Consider the following 13108-nt stretch of genomic DNA (forward strand, 5'->3'; position numbering starts at 1 on the left):
CCAAAAAATAAGTCAAAAAGAAATCTGGAGCTGAAAAGTACAATAGTTGAAATTAAAAATGCAATTTTCATGGGAAATAAGGGAGATTTAAGCATATAAGAATCAGTGAACTTGAAGATAGGACAGTGGAAATTATCAAGTATGAGGAACAGAAAGAAAAAAAGACTGAAGAAAAGTGAACAGAGCCTAAGCTTCATGTGGGACATCAACAAGCAGACAAGCATCTGCACTGTGAAAGTCCCAGAAGAGAGAAAGGGGCAGAGAGAATGTTTGAAGATATAATGACTGAAAACTCAAATTTGATGGGAGACATGAGTATAAACATCCAAGAAGCTCAATGAAACCCAACCGAGACACATTACAATCAAACTCTGCAAAGAAAAAGACACAGATTCTCGAAAGCAGAAGGAATTTCAGAATCATCACAAAGGATTCACAATAAGATTATCAGCAGATTTCTCATCGACACTTTGGAGGCCAGAAGGCACTGGGTAAATATATTCAAAATGTTAAAAGGAAAAAAACCTATCAACTAAGAATTCTATGTCCAGCAAAACTGTTCTTCAAAAGTGAGAGAGAAATTAGACATTCCCAAACAAACAAAAGCTGAGGAAATTTATTACCACTAAACCTGTCCTATAAGAAATGCTCAAGAAAATCCTGCAGGGCAAAAAAAAACAAAACAAAAAACGCCTCACTATGTATTTATCCATTTAGCTCTGAGACACTAGACAGTAACTCAGAGCTGTATGGATATATAAAGGTTTCAATAAAGTTTAATACATGGTCAGAAAGCTAGTATTATTGTTGTAACAATGATTTTTAACTCCACATTTTGTTTTTTACATGACACAAGAGACTAATATACTGAAAAAAAAAAGTATTGCCCTAAAAGCTAGTATTACATAACTTTGACTTGTAAGCACACATGTTGAACAAGGATCTGAATAAACATTTCTCCAAAGATACACAAATAGCTAATAAACACATGAAAAGATGTTCATTACTACTAATCATTAGAGAAATGAAAATTAAAACTATAATGAAATACTACCTCATATCCATTAGGATAACTGCTCTACAAAAACAAAAACAAAAACAAAAACAAAAACAAAAAAAAACAACAGAAAATAACAAGTGCTGGCAAGGGTGTGGAGAAAGTAGAATGCTTGTGCACTGTTGGTGGGTGTGTAGAACAGTAGACACTTAGGAAAACAGTGTGATTGTTCCTCAAAAAATTTAAAAATAGTGTTACCATTTAATTCACTGATTCCCATTCTGAGTCTATACCAAAAAGAATTGAAAGCTGCATCTCGAGGACACCTTTGCACACCCACATTCACGGCAGTGTTACTCACAAGAGCTGCAATGTGGAAGCAACCCAAGTATCCATTGGCCAGTGAATGGAAAAGCAAAATGTGGTTGGTACTTACAATGGAATATTATTCAGTTTTTAAAAAGAAAGAAATTCTGCAATATGCTACAACATGCATGAACCTTGAGGACCTTGTAGTGAGTAAAATCAGCCAGTTACAAAAAGACAAATACTCTACGATTCCATTTAGATGAGGCAAAGTAGCCAAAACCAGAGTCAGAGTAGAATGCCAGTTGGCAGGGGTTGGGTGGAGGGAAGAGTGGAGAGTTACTGTTTAATGGGTACAGAGTTACAGTTTTGCAAGATGAAAAACACTGTAGAGACTGATGGTTGCACAACATTATTAATATATTTAATAACACTGAAATGTATATCTTAAAAATGATTAAAATGGTAAATTTTGTTATGTATATTTTGCCACAATAAAAAATGTGGAAAACATATGAGTTACATTAAAGAATTAAAACTGAAAGACCAGTCTAAATCTGTGCTGTCCAACAGAACTTTACATGTTAGAATTATCTGTATCTGTTCTGTCCAGTACAGTATCCTCTAGCCCTATGTAGCTATTGAGCACTTGTAATGTAGCTAATGTGACTCAGGAATTGATTTTTAAACTCAAACTATAATCAATTTAAATTCAAATAGCCACACGTGACTAGTGGCTAACATCCAAGCAGCAGAAGTCTACACAATGACTGATAGACATCTTGATACTGAAATTATAGAAGCCTGTTTCAAAAAGTCATACCAAGTTGTTAAAAGTAAAATGTTTTCATATATTTTCTTCAAATGTAAAAGAATGATCAGGAAGTACTTCTATAAAAGTCTAATTGATAAGCATTCCCTTTATAAAAATGTAATAACATATAAAATTATATTTGATTTTGTTTACATGTTTATATCAGTACCTTTGAATGAAACTTATAATTCTTTTATCAAGTATTTTCAAAGATCTCTTATCATCTGAATTCATGCTCCAACAAAACTCATATCTCTCACTCATTAATACAGTAAAACTATCAAACTAATATTTATTTTTAATTAAAAACAGCTTTAAATTTTGAACTCCAATAACAGAATTAAATACAATGTGCCATTTGTGTTGCTAATAAAAGCCCATTAATTGCTAAAATGCAAATTAATATTTAAGGCATTAATCTTAATATCTTAAAATTCTCATTTATTTAAGCAAAGCTGTTGAACAAAAATTTTAACAATAAAAACACTGACCAATAAAAGAAAAACAAGGAAGTAATTTATCATGTGTTCCTTAAAATTTTTATATATCTATTTCTAGAACAACCAAGCATTTTATTCCTTAGAATCATAGATTACCATGAAAATAAAAATATAACTCAAGTGTAATATACAAAATTGCTTGTTTTGTCCCATGAGCTTTTAGATGAGTGTTAAGGCTCATTTGAAAAGTAAACAGCTTATGGAATCTCCTAATTGAAATGATGAGTATATTTTGAAATAATCTATTGACAACCCTAAATTGTGAAAATCCCATTAGTAAATAATAAAATACAAAATCCATCAAAACAGAAGTACCTATAGAAAGATATCAAATTATATCGCAGAAAGAGACCAGTTCCTTGCCTTTACAGCATATAACCTTAATAATAATTGATCATTTCTACCAATTGAAGTGAAAGGTAGTCAAAGTTTCCCAGAGAATTCCAATTCTTTTAACATACATGAATTTCTGAGGTATTTAGGATAAGTCATTGTGCTGTGTATTTTTTAAATTGAGTTATTCCCCTTATTGTCTCATTTTGTAACTATAACTCTTGTCAGGACATTCTCTAACTTCTCACGTTTATTCTCATCTCCAGTAAAAGTAATACATCCAGGTGACAAAGAAACTTGCTTTTGGAGAACTGTTATGCCCTGAACACCACAAAACACTAAATAACTCAGAAATCAAAGGAAAATATAACCACAAACACAGAAATAGCTTGCCCAATTCAATCGAGTTACCTAATACCCAGAGGAAAGTCACAGTTACCTTTCATAATGTCTAAACACACACCTGGCCTCTCTTTATAACCCACTAAGCTACTATCATCCATGAATTTAGCTAAACTTTCCTTAGTCCTACACATTTTAACTTAATATACTCTACTAGGGAAGAGAATCCTATAATGTGTAATTTTCATGCAAAATACTAAAGATAACCTTAAGTAATCAAAACATTCAATTAATTAAAAGTAGATTTTTTTAAAGTATAATCAATGAAAATTCATTGTCTGGAATTTATGAAAGAACAACCTCAATACTGAAATGCCAAGAGATTTTTCTCAATGAACTATATACCTTGTTCATCTCCAGCACCATACTATAACGCATATTCAGAATAATTATGCTTAATGTGTAATAATGCTAAGTATACTAATTTATTTATAGAAAATATTATATGCATAAGCTAAAGAAAAAAATAATTGTATTAATACTTAAATGTAATAAACCTAGTAATACTCTATTTTCCAAATTTTATACAAAGTTCATGATTTACTTCTTTTCTTCTTTATAGATAAGCTTTTTTAATCTTCAAAGATTCCACACTATAGTTTCTTTTCTACCCTTTATCCAATGCCTTCCCTTCTTTTTAGAGGAAAATCTTCATAGGTGCCTATATAAAACCTCATCAGGAAAATCAAAATCAAAATGAGATACCACCTCACCTCTATAGAATGGCTGTCATCAAAACAACAAGATAGCAAGTGTTGGCAAGAATGTGGAGAAAAAGAAACCTCGGTGCACTGTTGGTGGGAATGTAAAATGCTGCAGCAACTATGGAAAACTGTATGGAGAGTACTCGAAAAATTAAAAATAGAACTACCATATGATCCAGCAATTCCACTTCTGGGTGTACATATACACCCAAAAGAATGAAACCACTATTCCTGAGAAGATACCTTCACTGCCATGTTCAGTGAATCATTATTTATAATATTCAAGACATGGAAACAACCCATGTCCATCAATGAATGAATGGATTAAGGAAATGTGATACACACACACACACACACATACAATGAAATGTTATTCAGTATAAAAAAGAAGGAAATCTTGTCATGTGCAACAACATGGATAGACCTTGAAGTCATTGTGCTAAATGCATAAATCAAAGGCAAATACTGTATGATCTTGCTTATATGTGGAATATGAAAAACAAACTCTAGATACAGAGAACAGATTGGTAAATGCCAGAGACACATAAAAATAATTATTCTCTAAAACTTATAGGGGCTGGCAAAAGTAGTTTTACAGTTGTGAGTATGCAAAATAGTTTATTCTTTTATTATTTATTAATTATGTATTATTTATTTGTATTAAAACTGTTAATATAATTAAACTGCTAAGCAAAGCTAAGTTGCTTTTAGAGGCTAAAGGAAATATGATTACTAGAAACTAAAATATATTGAAGCTTTGGAGGTTTTGTGCTACAATTTTAGTTTCTACTTTCACTTTAAAACATTGCAGCCAACGCAGAGGACTCGAATTCATTTATGTCTCTTAAAGAGAACCTTCACAAAACATCCCAGGTTATGTTCTTTGCTCTGAAGTTCTTCCAAAACCGTTCACCCACTAGAAACCAGAGCTCTGCAGACAAGTTCATAACCTCATTGAAGGAGAGATCTGCATAGCTCCATGTCCAAGATCATGACTCAGCGCCCTGGCCCTGGAGACTAGCAAACTGGCTTTCAATTTAGAAACCTATGTAGGATGCTTATTAACACTGCTGGCATGCCAGTAAGATAGACTATTATCTTCTTAAATTTTGGTTTCAAAAGCACATAAATATAAAGAGAAATACATTCCACTACATTTGAGAAGAGCAGACCAGTATAAGTGTCTAAAGACAAATTGATAAAAGGACATTATGAAAAAGAAATCCTGTAAAATGGTGAAAAAATGGAAGCTCACTAACAAAATGAACAGAGGCAGCTTCATGAGATAGAACAATGAGGTCAAAACCATGCTTAGTATCTTTGAGAAACATGCAACTTTTGTATAGGTTACTGTTTAAGAATCTGGGGTTTATTCTTTTCTAAAACTAGAAAGGTAATTTGTATAAAAAGAATACCATGTCCACTACAAAGTTTTCCATGTCCTATATTTTTCCTATATAGAATCAGCCTATTAATTTGAATGAAAATCTGTCTCTCCCTTGGACTAAAATTAAGGAAAATATAAATTTATCATAGGTATCATAAGCTTTTATTAAGCATCTGTAGTGACTCAATATGCACAAGTTGAGGGGAAAAAAGTAAGAAACCTGTCAAATGTGTCTAGATTTGCAAAAAAAAAAATGGTTGAACTTAAATATGACTAGCACAAATGACAAATACTAGGAATAAAGCCTTCAGTAACTAATTTAGAAATAAAATATTAAATTACAAATAAAATGAATGGAGGGAAGTTCTTTTTTTTAAGATTTTTAAAAAAGATTTTATTTATTTATTTTTAGAGAGGGAAGGGAGGGAGAAAGAGAGAGCGAGAAACATCAATGTGCAGTTGCTGGGGGCCTTGGCCTACAACCCAGGCATGTGCCCTGACTGGGAATTGAACCTGCGATGCTTTGGTTCACAGCCCGCACTCAATCCACTGAGCTATGCCAGGCAGGGCAGGTTCTTTTTTTTTAACTTCAACATCTCAAATTTCCCCTTTTTCCTTCCCTTTGCCAACTGCCAGCCCACCTTCCCTCTGGCGATTAACATTTTAAAACAAACAAAGCACTTGAGAAACTTTTTTTTTTAGAAATTCTCACAATAAAGCAAAAGAAAATTACAAAAACACTAGACAGTTCATGTTTAAGAATCCACTAAGATACCAAAATAGCCTCAATTAACTTAAAATGCATTAAAAAAACTATTACAGCTTTATTCATATAAAACTATAATAAACACTTATGTCTGAAGCATTTTTTACCACAAAAATAGAAAACAGAAACAATGTAAGGTGAAGAACATGTTAATTAGCTTGATTGTGGTGATTATTTCACAATGTGTACGTATATCAAATTGTTAAGTTGTACACCTTAAATATATACAATTTTTAATGGTCAATTATGTCTCAATAGAGTTGGATAAGATATTTATAAATGATCAATTATAAAATGTGCCAAAAACTTTTTATGAAATAATATAATACTTCATCTTATGCTGCTGAAATGAAGCCAACCCAATTCTAACACCTAAATTTTCTCCATTTTACTTACCAATAACTGTTTTTGGTCTTTCTTGGCATCCTCGTAAGAGGAGGGTCCAGACATCCAAGGTGGTAATGGAGTTTGCAGGTATCACAAAGTAAGAGGAGATGCTGATCATGGTTCTTCTTACAGATCCCACAACTTTGAATAAAGGCAGCAAATAAAGTATTAAAATAATAATTATCACATTGAAATTAATATATAGTATATTTTATAAATTTGAAAATCTTTCAATTAATTTGATATTTCTTTTGTTTGAAATCAAAAGGCTTTTTACTTTCTAGAACACATCTTTTTTATAACATCAATAACTAATTCTAAATGTTTCTGAGGATACAGAAAAATAGCTTGGATCTAGTATAAATTTAAATAGTGCTAGACACAAACCTTTCAGAGTAGTGCATGAACATTTATTCCCAACACATTCTTTATATTAATTTTAATTATCATTGAAAATCCACTAAACATTAGCTCAATTTTTCTCCGAAAGTATAATTAAATAAAAATTTTCCTATTTTCTACTTCTCCAAAAACTACAAAAGAAGTTACTTTACAAAGAAAGTTGAGTTTCTTTTCTACCATTAAGTATAAATCTTTCAAAGAGCCCTCAACATGTAAATAAGCTACATATGTGTGTATGTATATTTTTTGAAAAGGCATGCGCACACACACACACACACACACACACACACATATAACGTCTCTTTTCAAAATCAGACTTTGTGTCTTAAAAATATACTATAGCTGTTTACTTCAGAGAATGGGGTGTTTTACTATTCACGTTAGTGTTATTTTGGATTTGGGTTTTTTTAAGGAATCTAACTCTTCTTGTGCAATAAGGCAAATTTACAACCTCTGAGAGCACACACACCATGACCTAAAAATCTAGAGTATATTTATTTATACTGGGAATGTAAAGACTGAGGAAAACACTGTTGAGAACCTAAAAGTCATCCGTGTACAGAAACAACAATGTTTGAATTTTTCAAATAATCCTAGGGGAAAAAAGAGCACACACACACAAAAAGCAGCAACAATAAAACCAGTATTTGATCTCAAAGTTGCTCAGAGTAAAAATCACCTAAAATATATCCAAAGTAAAAATGAAATCTAGTGATAAAACTTAGAAGTACAGTGCTATGCCTAATGGTTCCAAATGAACCAATTTTGTTTGGAAAAAGCTGGATTCAGAATGTGCTAGTGTTCACACAGTACACTAGTGGGCTTTTCCCACATTTTAAGAAAGTTATTTGCTATTACCTATGGAGGGAGACTTCAACCAGGAATGGAAAGTAATTATAAAGATTGATGTTGTTGCTATTGCTGCTATTTCTGAAAAAGGAAGAGGTTGTATGGACATTTATGTGTTACATAAGCATACATACATGTTTACATAAAGATACACATTTGTATGTGTATGTATATACACACAAACATAAATCTACTAGCATGTTCTAAACTTTTTTCATTTAATCAGTTACATTACAGAAAAAGATCATTTGGGGTAGTGAACACACGATACAGTACACAGATGATGTGTTGTAGAATTATGCACCTGAAATCTGTACCATTTTGTTAACCAGTGTCACTCCAATATATTCAATAAAAAATTTTTTTTTAATTAATTTTAAAAGGTCATAACCTGTTAAGGCACGGAAAGAAGTCTTAACTCTGTAAAATTACTACAATGGTGAGCACTGTAAAACATTGAACCAAAAATTAAAGAACAAAAATACTCTGAAAACAAAATTATTACAGCTGAGTATAGAGGAAAAAAATGCAGGCATTTAAATCTATACCTTATCTTCATTCTGCACCACTACAGAAAGGCAATAATTCAGAGTATATATATAATACCCATCACTGTCTAAAAACACATGCAAAACTCTAAAACTCATTCACCAAGTAAAATAAAAGTGCTCATTTATCTAATGCATTGTTTAATTATTTATAAAAATAATCATCTACAATATTTAAAGTCACTTTCCAATTCTCAAAATTGGACCTTTCATTTCCATGAAGCTTGCACATATTTCCCCAGTTCTTAAAAGGATACAAAAAGTCATTTCACTTATCTTATTAAAAGAGGTGTAAAAAATCTCTTATATCATAAAACTTGAATAGCATCTTTGATGAAGGTACTAATAAAATGAATATTAAATGCATGTAACTTAAATTCTGATATGGACGGTTTACTCTCAAATACTTGAAGCATCTTATAACTAAAAGGTCAATTTAAAAATACACAATATTAATCGGTCATAATTTTATTACTTGCCTATAAAGTACTGTAGGAAGAGCAGATGTCTTTTGTGTGCCTCCTTCCTTTTTACTTGGTTTTCGCTCCTTGGGTGCCCGCAAAATTGCCGGTATGTTCAACTTCTATTGATTTGAACAAATGCAGTTTACTTTGTTTTAAAGAAGAAATGTAAAGCCACATTTTCCTCTCTATGCCATTCAAGTAAACTGAAAGTGCTAGGGTTGTGAAGGGGGGAATTTTTACCAGCTATTACACCAGCAAAAAGGATTAAAATGAGTTTTTGTTTCACAGTTACTTCCATTAGAAACCTCTAATTACATACTTCCATCCATTTTCAGTGGAACACTGTAACATTATGAAAATTAAACCTCTGCTTCAGCTTTAAAAGGTAAAAGACAAAGACAAGCATTTAAGAACATTAAAAATACACACACAGTATACTTGACAAAAAGAATACTGAAGCCGTTTATTTTCCTCAACATCCCAGCTACACTGGTGCTCCATAGGTTAATTAGAAAAATTATCTTATTGGACCAAACTCTCCACAAAGTGAATGAGATTCTCTCTGGGTTTCTACTAATCTGTAGCATGCTGGCTTTTCGGACAGCGGCCATCTATCAAAGTCATTTCTCAGTGGCCTAGTGGGCCGGCATCTGTTCAACCAACTGGAAAAAAAGTGTCACACAAGCAGTACAAATGAATTCTACCTCTGCTGTGTATTTTATATTTGTACAAGGAAATCTGTGAACGTCTGTTAAGTCATTTAATAAATGAAAATGCCCTTTTATAGCAGATTCGTATGAGACACACTGGCAAATCAAGCCAAAAGATAATGCTAGCTTGGCAAATAAACTGATAATAGGCTTGCACTCAACATTAACTTCGCTAAATATAAAATATAAAACACCACAATCTTCCAAAAATCCATCAACCACCTATCAATAGGAACAAAGGCCAATTCTGCATAAGCAAGTATTCATTCTCATCTTTGAAATTACGTTATTCATTATAAGCCACATGCACCCTGTTCACAAAAGCATCTTCAAAGCTATAATTGCACAATACATGTTGTATTACTTCCTAAACTATGTCTACACAAATTGTATTATGAATTTGACTCTTCATAAACCTGTGAAACAAGTACAAAGGAAAGTATCTGTTCTTTGAAAATCACCTTCACAAATAAAACTACTTTCATAATGAAAGGGCCACAATAAGTCTCCATCATCCTTAAAAATATACTGAAATTACTTGAATGAATTCTTAATTTATGAATTACATACACTGTACGAAAAAATCCAAAGAAATCCATTTGGCAATGATTTTCCTTTCAACACTAAGAACTTTAACAGGCTAAAAATGTTCAAGGATAAAGTAATTTTTTTCACAACTATAATAATACCTACTAAAAGGAAAAAACTACATTTTATCATTAAAATTTCCAAAACCAATTCTTACACAGCTCAAAAGCAAACCAACATGAAAACAAATCCTTCAAGTCTGCCTTTTAAATTTTACATTAAAAAAACCCTTAGATGGGTTTTTAGTTATATAAACCCAACTTACATATTTAGTTATATAAGAACAAGACAGAAAAAAATCTGACAAAGAATCTAAAACTGCTAAATTGGGGGGCAGGGGGATGTGGTGGGAGTTTATTCACACTTCAAATCCTAACTTCAGCACAATGACAGGTCAATCGGTTGGAGCAAATGAAAAAATTTTGCCAACAAGATCGCTGTTGAAACAACCAAATTAAGCCCTAGGTTCTCAGTAGGCAGCTTCTCAAGCTCTAGATGTGTTCTAGGCAGAAATCATTATCCCAGGGGGTTTTCAGCCCTAATCACATAGAATTATTCAGTTAGCAACGTGACGGTTGTATCAGAGATCTGATTTTTGAAAATAACACAGAGAACCAGAATGGAAGGAGAGAGCAATTGGAAAGAAACTAACCTGCCCTGTGATTCTGCCTAGTAAGGCCCATATTCCTTGCCCTTCACTTCGAAGTTTCCCATTCAGGTTTTGTAGTTCTTCTAAAGATTCACACAGCTACAATGCAAATAATTTTATATTAGTAAACCATTAAAGTACATAGTAAAATGTGTGAAAAATTAAACAACTTATCAATATATATCCATAAGTATATTTATATATTCTATAGTTTTAATACATTTAAGTCACAATTCCACTGAGAGATGGGGCTGTCCAAATTAGTTAAGAAGCCTCAACAAAAGGTAAGCATTTTAGTTTAGCATTTTTACTAATAACAATACTACATTTGTATATTTCTATAGTTCACTACATTATTTTACACATATTTTTGCTAATTAATCTTCATGACTATCAAAATGCATTTCTACCAAATCCCAATGAGAAAACTAAGGAACAAAGGGTTTAAATGACGTGGCCAAGATCATAGAACTAGCATGAACCCTCAGGTCTTTTGAATTTAATCCCGGTACTCTTTTCACTACCATGTGGCTAATTATGAGATATTTCTTCCTATTAAGTTTTTATCACTTAAAATGTTAGTTATCTAACAATAAGTTAATACCAGTTTTATATGCTCATGTTACTTATTACCTAACATTTTAGCCACATCTTGCTTTTATACAATCTTTCTTTTTCAGCACCTTCATCATTAGAATGAAGAGGTAGAGTAAAATTTTAATTAGGAGGTTTTTTTAATCAAAAGTAACATTACAAAACAATTCAAGATAAAAACAGTAATTTTATTTTATTTGTTTTTATTAAATTTATTGGAGTCGCATTGTTTAATAAGATCATACGGGTTCAAGTGTACATTTCTATGATACGAGGTCTATCAATTGTACTACTATGTGCCCACGACTCACATATACACAATGGAATACTACTCAGCCATAAGAAAAGATAAAATACTGCCATTTGCAATGACATCGGTGGACCTTGAGAATTTCACATTGTTATGCTTAGTGAAATAAGTCAATCAGAAACATCTAAGAACTACACGATTTCACTCACATGTGGGAAAAATGGTAATTTAATAATAAGTTTCTAAGTTTTCTACAAACTTAAGAGAAGTTCGATAGTCCACAGGGGTTAGGAATCAAGAATTGAGTCAGACTGCTTGGCCTCAAACACCAACTCTATGGCTTGACGACTGACATGAGCCTGTAAGCAAATTACTTCACCTGTTTAGGACTCAGTTTCCTCCCCTGAAAAGGGGAGCAATTAGCATAACCCACATTAAAAAGCTCAAGTGAGAATTTAATGAGTACATCTACAGTTCTCGGAACTGTGCCTGGCACATAGCAAGTGCTCAGCAAGGTGTTAGAGATGTTAATGAAGATAATGCAGGGAAGAAAGTGAAGGGAAGGGCCTAAAAACCCCAGAAGATTTTCAAAATGAAACATAAATAGAAATGCTGTAAAATCACAAAAGAAATCATCAGTAAGATATATTGTCTGTTTTATAGCTAACTTACCTTATTATATTCCACATGAAGCTTTTCTTGTTCATTCTCTAATTTATCCTTTATATTCTTTTGTTCAGCCATATTTTCCTGAATTTGAATCATGCGCATATTTCTCTCTATTTAAAGTAAATATCCAATTTTTTACTTTAGTAGAAAATAAAAGCCAATACACAAAATACACAAGGAAACTACCACAGAGCTGATCACATGGATAAACCAACATTATTTAAAAGTTTTAATTCTATTCACAAATACATGAACCTAGCATTTTACAATAACCCACAACTTATTAGGAAAATAAACATGCCTTTGCTTCATATATGTAGCATGGATAATAAATTAAAAATTGACAGCATGTCAAATCTTGTCATTAGCAAATTGTTCTCATTGAAAATGTGCACGTATCAGTGTCTATACTGACCAAAATAATAATTCACAAAATCGGCAGTGAGAGCAGGTTGCTTATGCTTTCTCCTTCCATCCACACTAGAACTGGTATCTGAATTGTCCACTGGGAAGATATCTGTACTGATCCCCATTAGTTCTGCTTTGCGCATCAGTTTACGGATGGCTGAAGCACTGCTAGTGAGTGGTCTGGGCAATTTCTCTCTGGGAACCCAGGCCTGGGGTCTGGTAGATCGAGCTAGTTCTGCTTTGGCACGATACTGCTGCAGCCGAGCATTGATCCTTGCCTATAAAAAAAGTATACAAATAAAAAAGATATTAAAGTAGAATATACTCCTTGTGATTTTTACTTCCATACTTAGATAAAGTAAAGATAACCGGAATTCCCTC

At 32.3% G+C, this 13108-nt stretch overlaps 1 protein-coding gene across 9 annotated transcripts in view; it reads right to left on the reverse strand.

Moving 5' to 3' along the window:
• The window catches only part of PHF14 (PHD finger protein 14), a 182497-nt gene that overhangs the window by 132207 nt on the left and 37182 nt on the right, over positions 1-13108 (reverse strand). For 8 of the 9 annotated variants that reach the window (XR_006784410.1, XM_045828012.1, XM_045828011.1 and 5 more), the window contains exons 9-14: positions 12735-13005; positions 12323-12429; positions 10810-10905; positions 8875-8978; positions 7857-7928; positions 6606-6737 (exon numbers count right to left, since the gene is read on the reverse strand). Coding sequence is in view for 8 of the 9 variants with exons in the window: in XM_045828012.1 (XP_045683968.1) it covers positions 6606-6737; positions 7857-7928; positions 8875-8978; positions 10810-10905; positions 12323-12429; positions 12735-13005 (782 nt within the window). In the remaining variant the exon portion in view is untranslated. The remainder of the gene's footprint in view (positions 1-6605; positions 6738-7856; positions 7929-8874; positions 8979-10809; positions 10906-12322; positions 12430-12734; positions 13006-13108) is intronic. The other variant, XM_045828016.1, reaches the window with a different exon arrangement.

This window comes from Phyllostomus hastatus, unplaced genomic scaffold (genome assembly GCF_019186645.2).
Source record: "Phyllostomus hastatus isolate PE091 unplaced genomic scaffold, TTU_PhHast_1.1 phas_scaffold_78, whole genome shotgun sequence".
Lineage (NCBI taxonomy): Eukaryota > Metazoa > Chordata > Mammalia > Chiroptera > Phyllostomidae > Phyllostomus > Phyllostomus hastatus.